At 43.1% G+C, this 13,819-nt stretch overlaps 2 protein-coding genes across 7 annotated transcripts in view; one reads left to right on the top strand and one right to left on the bottom strand.

Moving 5' to 3' along the window:
• The window catches only part of LOC139406557 (semaphorin-4E), a 25,099-nt gene extending 16,199 nt beyond the window's left edge, over window positions 1–8,900 (top strand). For all 3 annotated transcript variants that reach the window (XM_071149265.1, XM_071149266.1, XM_071149268.1), the window contains 11 exons: window positions 2,825–2,923; window positions 4,210–4,309; window positions 4,685–4,795; window positions 5,075–5,226; window positions 5,416–5,588; window positions 5,873–6,029; window positions 6,163–6,385; window positions 6,803–6,915; window positions 7,300–7,475; window positions 7,557–7,609; window positions 7,719–8,900. In XM_071149265.1, the coding sequence (XP_071005366.1) occupies window positions 2,825–2,923; window positions 4,210–4,309; window positions 4,685–4,795; window positions 5,075–5,226; window positions 5,416–5,588; window positions 5,873–6,029; window positions 6,163–6,385; window positions 6,803–6,915; window positions 7,300–7,475; window positions 7,557–7,609; window positions 7,719–8,458 (2,097 nt within the window). In that variant the 3' untranslated portion in view covers window positions 8,459–8,900. The remainder of the gene's footprint in view (window positions 1–2,824; window positions 2,924–4,209; window positions 4,310–4,684; window positions 4,796–5,074; window positions 5,227–5,415; window positions 5,589–5,872; window positions 6,030–6,162; window positions 6,386–6,802; window positions 6,916–7,299; window positions 7,476–7,556; window positions 7,610–7,718) is intronic.
• LOC139406558 (secretory carrier-associated membrane protein 4-like) lies at window positions 8,896–13,819 on the bottom strand. 4 transcript variants are annotated; one of them, XM_071149269.1, is made up of 7 exons: window positions 13,752–13,812; window positions 13,182–13,209; window positions 12,124–12,252; window positions 10,922–11,078; window positions 10,722–10,823; window positions 10,363–10,480; window positions 8,896–10,205 (listed from the first exon to the last, which is right to left on the bottom strand). In XM_071149269.1, exons 2-7 carry the CDS (start codon window positions 13,186–13,188, stop codon window positions 10,023–10,025), a joined length of 696 nt encoding a protein of 231 aa, XP_071005370.1. In that variant the 5' UTR covers window positions 13,189–13,209; window positions 13,752–13,812; the 3' UTR covers window positions 8,896–10,022. The 4 variants fall into 4 exon arrangements, with proteins under 4 accessions (XP_071005370.1, XP_071005372.1, XP_071005373.1 ...); XM_071149271.1 differs by having other exon boundaries at window positions 10,363–10,463; window positions 13,752–13,790; XM_071149272.1 differs by having other exon boundaries at window positions 10,363–10,394; window positions 13,752–13,790.

Raw genomic sequence — 13,819 nt, 5'->3', positions numbered from 1 at the left:
TCTGCCCACAAATTTCCTATAGGATTGAGGTCAGGGCTTTGTGATAGCCACTCCAATACCTTGACTTTGTTGTCTTTAAGCCATTTTGCCACAACTTTGGAAGTATGCTTGGGGTCATTGTCCATTTGGAAGACCCATTTGTGACCAAGCTTTAACTTTAACTGATGTTTTGAGATGTTGCTTCAACATATCCACATAATTTTTGTTCCTCATGATGGCATCTATTTTGTGAAGTGCACCAGTCCCTCCTGTAGCAAAGCACCCCCACAACATGATGCTGCCACCACCGTGCCTCATGGTTGGGATGGTGTTCTTTGGCTTGTAAGCCTCCCCCTTTTTCCTCCAAACATAAAGATGGTCATTATGGCCAAACAGTTGTATTTTTGTTTCATCAGACCAAGGGACATTTCTCCAAAAAGTACGATCTGTCCCCATGTGCAGTTGCAAACCGTAGTCTGGCTTTTTTTATGGCGGTTTTGGAGCAGTGGCTTCTTCCTTGCTGAGCGGCCTTTCAGGTTATGTCGATATAGGACTCTTTTTTTTAAAAACTTTGGATATAGATACTTTTATACCTGTGAAGATGCTAGAGGAAACAAGATCCTTTGCTGTTGTTCTGGGATTGATTTACACTTTTCGCACCAAAGTACTATCATCTCTGAGACAGAACGCGTCTCCTTCCTGAGCGGTATGACGGATGACGGAACACTTAAACAGCACAATATAACTCCAAGTCAATCACACTTCTGTGAAATCAAACTGTCCACTTAGGAAGCAACACTGATTAACAATACATTTCACATGCTGTTGTGCAAATGGAATAGACAACAGGTGGAAATTATAGGCAATTAGCAAGACAATAAAGGAGTGGTTCTGCAGGTGGTGACCACAGACCACTTCTCAGTTCCTATGCTTCCTGGCTGATGTTTTGGTCACTTTTGAATGCTGGTGGTGCTTTCACTCTAGTGGTAGCATGAGACGGAGTCTACAACCCACACAAGTGGCTCAGGTAGTGCAGCTCATCCAGGATGGCACACCAATGCGAGCTGTGGCAGGAAGGTTTGCTGTGTCTGTCAGCGTAGTGTCCAGAGCATGGAGGCGCTACCAGGAGACAGGCCAGTACATCAGGAGACGTGGAGGGCAACAACCCAGCAGCAGGACCGCTACCTCCGCCTTTGTGCAAGGAGGAGCAGGAGGAGCACTGCCAGAGCCCTGCAAAATGACTTCCAGCAGGCCACAAATGTGCATGTGTCTGCTCAAACGGTCAGAAACAGACTCCATGAGGGTGGTATGAAGGCCCGATGTCCACAGGTGGGGGTTGTGCTTACAGCCCAAAGTTTGGCATTTGCCAGAGAACACCAAGATTGGCAAACTTGCCACTGGCGCCCTGTGCTCTTCACAGATGAAAGCAGGTTCACACTGAGCACATGTGACAGACGTGACAGAGTCTGGAGATGCCGTGGAGAACGTTCTGCTGTCTGCAACATCCTCCAACATGACCGGTTTGGCAGTGGGTCAGTCATGGTGTGGGGTAGCATTTCTTTGGGGGGCCGCACAGCCCTCCATGTGCCTGCCAGAGGTAGCCTGACTGCCATTAGGTACCGAGATGAGATCCTCAGACCCCTTGTGAGACCATGTGCTGGTGCGGTTGGCCCTGGGTTCCTCCTAATGCAAGACAATGCTAGACCTCATGTGGCTGGAGTGTGTCAGCAGTTCTTGCAAGAGGAAAGCATTGATGCTATGGACTGGCCCGCCCGTTCCCCAGACCTGAATCCAATTGAGCACATCTGGGACATCATGTCTCGCTCCATCCACCAACGCCAAGTTGCACCACAGACTGTCCAGGAGTTGGCGGATGCTTTAGTCCAGGTCTGGGAGGAGATCCCTCAGGAGACCATCCGCCACCTCATCAGGAGCATGCCCAGGCGTTGTAGGGAGGTCATACAGGCACGTGGAGGCCACACACACTGCTGAGCCTCATTTTGACTTGTTTTAAGGACATTACATCAAAGTTGGATCAGCCTGTAGTGTGGTTTTCCACTTTAAATTTGAGTGTGACTCCAAATCCAGACCTCCAAGGGTTGATAAATTTGATTTCCATTGATCATTTTTGTGTGATTTTGTTGTCAGCACATTCAACTATGTAAAGAAAAAAGTATTTTAATAAGAATATTTCATTCATTCAGATCTAGGATGTGTTATTTTAGTGTTCCCTTTATTTTTTCATTTTATTTTTTTGAGCAATGTACTTTCGTACTATTGTTTGTAGAGATGAATGTGGTACCTTCAGGCATTTGGAAATTGCTCCCAAGGATGAACCAGACTTGTGGAGGTCTACCATTTTTTTTGGTCTTGGGTAATTTCTTTTGATTTTCCCATGATGTCAAGCAAAGAGGCACTGCGTTTGAAGGTAGGCCTTGAAATACATCCACAGGTACACCTCCAATTGACTCAAATGATGTCAATTAGCCGATCAGAAGCTTCTAAAACCATGACATAATTTTCTGGAATGTTCCATGCTGTTTAAAGTCAGCCAACTTAGTGTATGTAAACTTCTGACCCACTGGAATCGCGATACAGTAAATTATAAGTGAAATAATCTGTCTGTAAACAATTGTTGGAAAAATGACTTTCGTCATGCACAAAGTAGATGTCCTAACCAACTTGCCAAAACTATAGTTAACAAGAGATCTGTGGAGTGGTTGAAAAACAAGTTTTAATGACTCCAACCTAAGTGTATGTAAACTTCTGACTTCAACTGTGCATACATTGAAATCTGTACATTACTATACCAACCTTGACATTTCTCAACCCTGTCCTGTTGCAGATCGAATGCCGTAACTACATCCGGACCCTGCATAAAGTGGATGACAGCACAATGTATGTGTGCGGGACAAATGCTTTCAGCCCCACCTGTGATTACATGGTAATTATAAACTGGGTAGTTCGAGCCCTGAATGCTGATTGGCTGACAGCTGTGGTATATTTAAGCAATAAGGACCTTTAGGGTTTGTGGTATATGGCCAATATATCACAGCTAATTGCTGTTCTTATACATGATGCAACGTGGAGTGCTAGGACACAGCCATTTGCCATGTTATATTGGCCATATACACAAACCCCAGAGGTGCCTTATTGCTATTATAAACTGGTTACCAAAGTAATTAGAGCAGTAAAAATAAATGTTTTGTCATACACATGGTATACGGTCTGATATACCACAGATGTCAGCCAATCTGCATTCAGGGCTGGAACCACCCAGTTTATAATAGATCGTATACCACGGGTCAGACATTTTATTTTTACTGCTCTAATTACGTTGGTAACCAGTTTATAATAGCAATAAGGAACCTTGGGGGTTTGTGGTATATGACCAATATACACCACGGTGTTGCGTCATGCCTAAGAACAGCCCTTAGTGTTGTATAGTGTGGGGTGGCAGTTAGTCTAGTGGTTAGTGTTGTGCCAGTAACGAAAGGTTGCTAGATCGAATCCCCGAGCTGGCAAGGTAAAAATCTGTCGTTCTGCCCCTGAACAAGGATGTTAACTCACTGTTCCCTGGTAAATAAGAATTTGTTCTTAACTGACTTGCCTAGTTAAATAAAATCTAAATATTGGCAATATACCACACCCCCTTGGGGCTTATTGCTTAATTATAAACTGGGTGGTTCCAGCCCTGAGTGCTAATTGACTGACAGCCGTGGTATATCAGACTGTATATCATGGGTATGACAACATGTATTTTTACTGCCCTAATTACGTTGGTAACCAGTTTATAATAGCAATAAGGCACCTTGGTAGTTTGTGGTATATGGCCAATATACCATGGTTAAGGGCTGTATCCAGGCACTCTGCGTTGTGTGTAAGAAAAGCCTTTAGCCATGCCGTATACCACAACACTTTGTGCCTTATTGCATAGGTATAGCTTGGCCTGAACAGGACAGCTAGGACATCTCGGTGTAAGAATAGCTCTGTTGTTTGAAACTATCATGTGACTGCTGTAGTCAGGCAGTTGTCACACTGAATATTTACTGTGAGTGTGAAATGTATGCATACTACAGACACCTGCACTCTTTATCTCTACTGTTAGTGGCTGAGTGTAACTCATTTTGCCCTTTGGAGTTTAGTATAAAGTATATTCCTACCTCTCTCTCACTGAAACAGCTGTGAATGAATACATCTAAATAGTTGCTTTGTTTGTGACTCTGACAGACGTACTCTGAAGGACAGCTGAGACTAGAAGAAGCGCAGGAGGAGGGAAAAGGGAAATGCCCCTTTGATCCCTTCCAGAAATACTCCTCCATCATGGTCGGTATGTACTGTGACTGTCTGTCTGTCTCTAGTTATCTGCTCTCACACAAGGACAGAACAGTGCACCCAGTGAAGTTCAAAGTTCATCAACTGCAAAGTGGGGTTGTGCTATAAGTGCTGCCATGGGACTTGTTTGTAAAGTGAGGGGGTTGGGTCTTTGTGAATTGAACAGTTTTAAAAAATATATATTTTACATTTTTTTGCTTTTTGGCTGAATGTGTTGCTAGTAGCTTGAGTTACCAGTGGCACAATGAAAGAGATTGCACATGTAATTTTCAAAATTAGTTTTGTTTGACTAATATTTAAAACATTATTTACTTTGCTAGAAGATCAATTTTCCTCTGTTGTGATTCTTGTCATGTCTCTGGTCTGCCAGGGAATGACCTCTACTCTGCTACCTCCATCAACTTCCTGGGCTCTGAGCCTGTGGTTCTCCGCAGCTCCTCCTCTGCGCTTCGCACTGAGTTCAAGAGCTCCTGGCTCAACGGTCACCTCTCCCTCTTTGTTCATACTTGTGTTATAAACTTGTATACTACTATATACCATGCCTTATGGTGCACACATGAATAGTATATATCTACAAACACTTGAATAAGAAGTTAAAATGGCTAAATGTATCCATAGCATTTTACATCTTTGCCTTGAGTAATAGCCTAGATCCTATAGGTCCCCGTGTTTTGAATTATGAAACTGAACTTCAACTGCTGCTGTTAAACAGGTCCTGACAGGTAGCGTAATAAGTGCTCATTATGGTTTATGATTTCAGAGCCCAACTTTGTATACATGGACCTTGTCCCCGAGAGCAATAACAACCCAGAGGGGGATGATGATAAGGTCTACCTGTTCTTCAGCGAGAACGCCATGGAGTATGACTTCTACAACAAGCTCACCGTGTCAAGAGTTGCTCGTGTCTGCAAGGTAGCAACTTGCTCCAAATGTACTTTTAGCTGCAAGAAGTTTCATTGTCTCATACATGGTGTTTTAAATATAAAGGACAGTATGTGTACCCTGTTTAAACAGTGCAGGGGTATAATGTGTGCATATGTCCTCTCTCCAGAAGTATTCACTTGTTTGACTAGAACCAATGTTGTCTCTCACACTATGTAGGGGGATATGGGTGGGCAGCGGACGCTCCAGAGGAAGTGGACGTCATTCCTGAAGGCTCGCCTGGACTGCTCTCTGCCAGAGCCCAGCCTGCCATATATTGTACAGGATGTCTTCCTGCTCAAAAACGATGACTGGCGCAAAAGTGTTTTCTACGCAGTCTTCACTCCCCAGTCGTGAGTAGTCTGTAGAATCCAGTGGTTTTAGAGTTTACAACATTGTTTCAGTGGGAAGTGGACTGTTTCTAATCTGCGTGATATTCTGACTCGGTTGCTTTAAGCACATGTTTACCATAATCATAGGGCCAGGAGGTTTTCCTGACCAGGAAAAACCCCAGGCGGGCTAACTCTAACTAGGGCCTAGGGTATTTCCCACGTGTTCAGGAAAAACATAGGGCCCTAACCATGATATACTTCAGGTTTGAAAACATCAAACATGTTTTTCTGACTGTCTGCACTAGGAGCTCGTCCGACATGTCTGCAGTGTGTGCGTACAGTGTGTCGGCCATCAGAGACGTGTTTGATAAGGGGAAGTTTAAGACGCCAGTGACTGTGGAGACTTCCCATGTGAAGTGGGTCATGTACAGTGGAGAGGTGCCCACCCCAAGACCTGGAGCTGTATGTCCCATTTTAATATAATTGTGAAGATCTAAATGGTTTAGGGCCACAAAAGGAAAGTATCTACTTTTTTTACAGTTACTAACTCAGTAATAAATGTATTTTTACCACTCATAAATCTTTTTTTTTTCAGTGCATTAACAACGCAGCACGGACCCTTGGGATGGAGCGCTCCCTGGACCTGCCAGACAAGACCCTGCAGTTCATCAGGGACCGGCCCCTCATGGACGATGCCGTGCACCCGCTGACCGGCCGTCCGCTGCTGGTCAAAAGGGGAGACCTGTTCACACGCCTGGTGGTGGACAGCGTGCTAGCTCTGGATGGGGAGAGATACGCAGTCATGTTCATCGGCACAGGTACTGAACAGGACACACACATCCCCAAAACAGACTTGTTCTTCTGACTCCCGCCTGAACAGCTAATCAAATGGCTACCCAGACTATTTGCATTGCCCCCCCCCTCCCCTTTTTAACCCTGCTGCTATTCTGTTTATTATCTATGCATAGTCACTAACTCTACCTACATGTTCATATTACCTCGACTAACCGGTGCCCCCGCACATTGACTCGGTACCGGTACCCCCTGTATATAGCCTCGCTATTGTTTTACTGCTGCTGTTTAATTATTTGTGACTTTTATCTTATTTTTTTACTTAAACCTCATTGTTGGTTAAGGGCTTGTAAGCAAGTGTTTCACTGTAAGGTTTACACCTGTTCGGCGCATTTGACTTGAATAGATCTGACAATGACATGGGCGTCCTTCTCTCCCCACAGAGAACGGCTATGTGCAGAAGGCAGTGAACTACGCTGGAGAGATGTTCATCATTGAAGAGATACAACTGTACCAGACCCCAGAGGCTATCAGGACCCTGCGTCTCTCCAGCACGGTAACAATCACCCAGTCAATCAATTAAAACTTGATTTTATATAGCTCTTTTAAACAAATTTGTTACCGAGACTTATCAGAACCTCTGGTTTAAACTCCCAATCAAGGTGCAGCACCATTTTACAAAACATACCAACTTTTTATTGATATCCATATGGTCGTTTATATGTCAACATAAGGATTTAACTAGATCAATGTCAGTTTGTTGTCTCCTGGTATTTCTGCAGACAGATGGTTACTCATTTACTATTTATTTCCTTAGCACTTACAATAGAGCATTCAAGGAGAATGGCACCTGGTCATTGCTTTTACTAACCATGGGTGAAGTAGGCTCATTGAGCTGCTGACACTCATGTGGTATTGGTTTGTGTTCTTGTTTCCCCAGGGTCAGCTGTATGCAGGCTCTGAGTATGGAGCTGTGCAGATGCCTCTGAGTGAATGTGGCCGTTATGAGTCTTGTCTGGACTGTGTCTTAGCCAGAGACCCTTACTGTGGCTGGGACCTCTCCACTGGCCTCTGCTCCTCTGCTGTGGCCAGCTCACCCTTTGCCTCAGTCCCCACGTACGATCCAACACACACATACCTTTCTAGTAATGTGATTTAGAATTTCAGTATACCATATTTATAGTCTTTCTTTTTCAGGAACATGATTCAAAGTCTAAAAGATGGTGACATCTCACAATGTCCGAAATCAGGTAAATGGATTTCAATATTTAATTGTTCAGGGCCCAGCACACTATCAACAAATGACAGAGTACAGTCTAACTGTAGTTACTACTTACTTTGTTTGTGTGTGTATTGCAGAGACGATGAAGCCAGAGAACTACACCTTAGTTCCTGGCAACAACATCAAGCTGCCGTGCCAGCCTGACTCCAACCTGGCACAGGTACAGTGGCTCTTCTCAGGGCAACTGCTGCTGTCTGATACCAAGTACTACATCTACAATGGGGGTATCCTCATCCTCAATGCCTCTGCTGCCAACACCGGCCAGTACACCTGTGAGTCTGTTGAGCAGGTGAACAGCCGACCGTACACCAGGACTATGGCAGTCTATCAACTGTTGCCCCACACTAACCTAGAGGAGGAGAGTGAGACGATGACAGAGTCCCCCCATAGTCACAGTACCCCATTACCAGAGCTCCTGGAGGTAACAGAGAAGCCAAAGGCTTTGGATCCCCTTCCCCCCCCTGAGTCACAGTGTGAAGACGGCAGGGTGGTAGGCCTGCAGGTGGTGGTGGCGCTCCTCTCTCTGATGCTGGTTGGTCTAGTAGCCTGGAGTCTGTATAAAGGATGCTTTAGAAACAGATTCTCAGAGAACTCAAGCGCTGGCCAGGTGAAAAGGCCGTCAGATGACTACATGCAAATTCAAAACAATATAACTTCAGAGTTCAAGCTGCTGGGACCTACACCCAGTCACAGTGCTAACAAGAATCAAAATGCTATCATAGCCTTCAAAGGGAATGGGGAACACCACTTCTCTCCTGGAAGCAATATTTCCACTGTGGATGGTTTGGGGTACATTGATGATGAGTCAGAGATCTGACCATCAGTGTTCACCGCTCTCTCACCAGGCAGCTGATTTAAGACACTAGTGCAATGACAAGCTCTGTACACTGAACTTGTTTTGGAATTGTCCTTAACATTTTCCCACCACTACATCTCCCTAGATTGAATTTATTTTGTTTAGTCATTGCATAAGGCGAATACATTGTTAAATATTATTTTGTATTGTCATGTATATTGCAAATATTTATTTGTATTAATGTAATTACTTCATAACCAGGATGTGATATCTAAAGTAAATAAGACCATTAATACTAATGTGTTGTACATAGTTAAGATCTACAAATATTCTAAGCATTTCATTCTACGGACCAGTAATGACCAGCCATTGTCATGTATGGGTATGGAGTTTTGTACTGTATATTATTGGAAAGGATACACTAAAACATGATAATTGTCAATGATGAAAAAGCTGAGTCAGGTCTGAAATATATTTTTTAGGTTTGTCACTGCAGCAACACATTTGATGCATTTAAGAATATATTCTCAGTATGACAAGCATTAGACAAGCTAAAAAATATATAAGTTGTATACTCAGTGGCTGCCGCTCTCCCAGACCTATTGTAAACAAGGCTCCAGTCTGGAAAGAGTTGTGATGCAGCATCAAGAGTGCTGCCACAACAGGGCACTGACCACCAAAAGCAAACAAGAAAAAAATAGCTCAGTGCACCACACAGGATGAGTGAGGGGGAGAAAAAGGCTCTGGTTGAATGAGAAGGATACAGTATTCCTTGGAGAAGTCTTCAAGCAATACAGGGGCAAATGTCTCATTGGCTCAGTTACACTGAAACATGTACATAGGCGACAGTCAGGCAAAACATTTTCTACATGCAAGTACAATTAAGGCGGGTTTAGTTTTCAGAAACAAGGCAAAAGCAGATCAAGAAGGTATAAACCAGAAACACTTGGTGCAGTGATAAATAAATTAAAACCGTGCACTATATAAACTCCCATATCTCCAGCTGCAAGAGGAGAACCCTGATCCTTCATTCATGTCCAGTAGCATCAAAGCTAAGTTGATTTCATGGAGTACAGTCGTAACTTGAATTGGCAAGAATTGATCACTGAATATGGCTGCCAAAATGAATCCAAAGACAACTTTGGAATCACCTTGCTTCTTTTGTCTCATATTTTAAAGATAAGGCACAAGCCTTTGACGTAGCAATTTTCTTATTCTCATATTGTTGCTACTGTACATAAACCATTTTAGAAGATACCTTTTTACTTGAAGGATCAGCTTGATATTGTGGAACATACTAAATGTAAACGGGTGCAATGGAATGGATCATATTTTGAATATCCATCAAATATTTTCAACAATAAGGATGATATGCTTTTCCCTCAAAGATAAACAGTATAATAGTGGCCTCTATCAATCTTAAAGTACTGCTGAATAAAATCAGCTGATTCTCTTAAAATTCCAGCTCTGCATTTCATATTGTTAAAAATGAGATTGTACTAGTATGGTGTGCTGGACAAGTGTTCATCCAGCCTGCCTGCCATGGAGAAAGTGCTCCGTCTCCATCTAGAGTCCACTTAGGGTATCACCAGGGGCCATTGTCGGGGTAGCTTGGTACATCAGCAGGGTATTGGGGAAGGCTTGGGCCAGATTCAGTGACAGCATTGAAGCCGGCCTCTCTCACGGGAGCGCTCTTCCAGAGTCCAGTAGTCCACTCTTCCTGTGCACGCTCAAAGCTGCCCCCTCCACCACGGTACAGCCTGTGAACCTGATGGGAACAGAGCAGACAAACCAACCAGTCATGCTAGTTTATTCTCTTTATCTGCCTACAATGAGTGTATTGTCAAAATGGCTGAGTATTTTTCTTATTTGTGTGTGTGTTTCCATGTGCTTGTGCATTTTTCAGGTGTGTTTGTTGGACTCACCCTGATGAGAATCAGTCCCATTAACACAGTCACTAGAGTGAAGAGCAGAGCCGAGAATAGCATGACTACAGCAGAACCCACGTTGTAGCTGAAAAACAGCACTGTCGCGATCCAACCACTTTAGAGGTTCCTCCGTGGTGGAGCAGTGGGGTTAGTATTTGTTAATGGCATGAATTACAAACTTGAGTTTTTCACCAATCATAGCATGACACAATGCAGTGAGTAAAATGAAGGTGATTGATACAAATCTACAGGATATTTTTTGCTAAGCTGTGAAGATTTTTCTATATTCTTGAGCCATTCAGATAGCAGCCAGTCATAAACAGTGCCTTCTAGACTGATTAAATATTTCTACTCACCAAGCACCCCAACCAGAGATGCCCACGGTCTGAATGAGAGCGAGAACACACTGCAGAAAGAAGATGAAGAAGAAGGCCATGAAGTTGAAAGAACTGTCAGCCCTAGGAAAGAGAAAGGGAGATATGGAGTCAGTTAAGAAAAGGTATTTGGAGTGCGAAATTATGGATGTTCGGCTTAATGTTTGTTGAATGGACCTTACCGGAAGGCCTTGTAGAGAGGTCTAAACCAGCAGGTGTAGCTGCACGGACTGAAGAGGAGAAGCCAGAGAAGGGAAAGGCCAAAATTGGCTCCACTTCCCCCTCCTGCCCACCAAGCTATGCATGACACCACGTTCACACACAGTGTGACTGAATACACTACAGAATGAGAGAGACAGGAAGAAAAATGTAAAATTGGCCTCGCTCGAGAGCATCAAACTGAATGCTGGCAACTGCCGACTGACTGAAGATCTATAAAATCACCCGTCGTCATAAATAACGACTCATTATTATTTGTAGATCAGTCAGTCACAATGTAGCACTATAACTGTTTTTAGTGTGAGCTTCATGAAATGGGTTTCCATGGCCAAGCAGCCGCACAACAAGCCTAAGATCACCATGCGCAATGCCAAGCATCGGCTGGAGTAGTGTTTAGCTCGTCGCCATTGGACTCTGGAGGAGTGTAAACACGTTCTCTGGAGTGATGAATCACACTTCACCATCTGGCAGTCCGACGGATAAATCTGGGTTTGGCGGATGCCAAGAGAACGCTACCTGCCCCGATGCAAAGTGCCAACTGTAAAGTTTGGTGGTCAGGAATAATGGTCTGGGGCTGTTTTTCATGGTTTGGGTTCAAAATCTTAATGCTACAGCATACAATGACATTCTAGACGATTCTGTGCTTTCAACTTTGTGGCAACAGTTTGGGGAAGGCCCTTCCCTGTTTCAGCATGACAATGCCACTGTGCACAAGTGAGGTCCATACAGAAAAGTTTTGATGTGAGTGGTGTGAAAAACCTGCACAGAGCCCTGACCTCAACCCCAACCCCATCTAACAACTTTGGGATGAATTGGAATGCCGACTGCGAGCCAGGCCTAATCGCCCAACATCAGTGCCTGACCTCCCTATTGCCTTGTGGCTGAATTGAAGCAAGTCTCCGCAGCAATGTTCCAACGTCTAGTGGAAAGCCTTCCCAGAAGAGTGGAGGCCGTTATAGCCGCAAAAGGGGGACCAACTCCATATTAATGCCCATGATTTTGGAATGAGATGTTCGAAGAGCAGGTATCCACATACTTTAGGCCATGTAGTGTACATTGCGGGTTTGATACTCTCAAACCCAGCCATTCTCTCAGCTTGGAATGAAGTTACTGCCCAGTTCCCACAGTAGGACTATGTAACTCAAATGTCTTTGATGTAACTCACACATCCAGAGGTTGTAGACCCGGCGTACCAGCTGTCGGTGCGGGGCTGGGATCTCCTCCTCCACATTCTGATAAAAGCAGGGCTTGATTCTCAGGAACTGAGGCAGTGGGGGAAAGTTGTTGACCCGCTCTGAAAACAGGAAACAGATTATTACATGTGGGAGAACGGGATGTCAGTGCAGAAATTTCACAACAAAAAATTGAATACGGTGACATTTTAGGTCTCTTAGGAACATAACAAAATGGTAATGCACAATAGTGAAAGTGTTCAGTGTTATTAGTTGATCCTTATGTCTACAATCAAATCAAATTTGATTTGTCACATACACATGATTAGCAGATGTTAATGTGAGTGTAGCGAAATGCTTGTGCTTCTAGTTCCGACAATGCAGTAATAACCAACGAGTAATCTAGCTAACAATTCCAAACTACTACCTTATACACACAAGTGTAAAGGGATAAAGAATATGTACATAAAGATATATGAATGAGTGATGGTACAGAGCGGCATAGGCAAGATGCAGTAGATGGTATCGAGTACAGTATATACATATGAGATGAGTATGTAAATAAAGTGGCATAGTTTAAAGTGGCTAGTGATACATGTATTACATAAAGATGCAGTAGATGATATAGAGTACAGTATATACGTATATATACGAGAAATAATGTAGGGTATGTAAACATTATATTAAGTAGCATTGTTTAAAGTGGCTAGTGATATATTTTACATAAATTCCCATTATTAAAGTGGCTGGAGTTGAGTGTGTTGGCAGCAGCCACTCAATGTTAGTGGTGGCTGTTTAACAGTCTGATGGCCTTGAGATAGAAGCTGTTTTTCAGTCTCTCGGTCCCAGCTTTGATGCACCTGTACTGACCTCGCCTTCTGGATGAATAATTGAACTAAGAGTATGTCATGGCTAATTTAATTTAAAAAATGGTGTCACTTATGATCTCATGCGCATGCATTACTTGTTGCAGGTACATGTTATGTTTCATTACGAACATAATTGAATTGTTTACTTAAAGACATCAATTGCAAAATATTTAGATACAAACCTGTCATTATTAAATCCTGTGTCCTTTCCTGCAACATAACACAAATAATTGGCATACTTTACATCTCAAACATTCAAAGATAAAGTAACAATATTTATATGGGAACTTGCAGTATGATTCACATCTAATCAACAACAACAAAATGATATCAAGATAATGACAAAATTGACATGCAATAAATGAGATCTGGGTATGCTAGGAGGTATCGATCATTTTCTAGTAAACTCGTGATAAACCAATGACTGTATATGATAACCCCCGTTTAAAAGATAAGCCACTTTGTAAAACAGAAGAAAGCTAGTTATGTTTTTCGGAAAAAATTAGACCCCACGTGAAATAAAATGCCTGACTACAGTAATGTTAGCTAGATAGCTACACCTATTAGCTAACGGCTAGCAACGTTAGTTACAGTGATGGGACAGATAGTTATACACATCTTTGATGATGGTTTGTTAGCGAATTGTCACAGAAAGGTCAGCTGATGAGTTGATACAGGGATATAGTTGTTAGCAGATTCAATATTAAATAAATAAATATATTAACGTAGTTTCTTGTTTTTCTAGCACCTACCTGAAAACCGCTTACTCCAGCTCGGTTGGGGATGCGCCGTCAACTAAGACTCAAGTTCCGTGGAAGCC

The sequence above is a fragment of the Oncorhynchus clarkii genome, chromosome 4 (genome assembly GCF_045791955.1).
Source record: "Oncorhynchus clarkii lewisi isolate Uvic-CL-2024 chromosome 4, UVic_Ocla_1.0, whole genome shotgun sequence".
NCBI classification, from domain to species: domain Eukaryota; kingdom Metazoa; phylum Chordata; class Actinopteri; order Salmoniformes; family Salmonidae; genus Oncorhynchus; species Oncorhynchus clarkii.
This window is presented reverse-complemented; position numbering and strand designations above follow the sequence as displayed.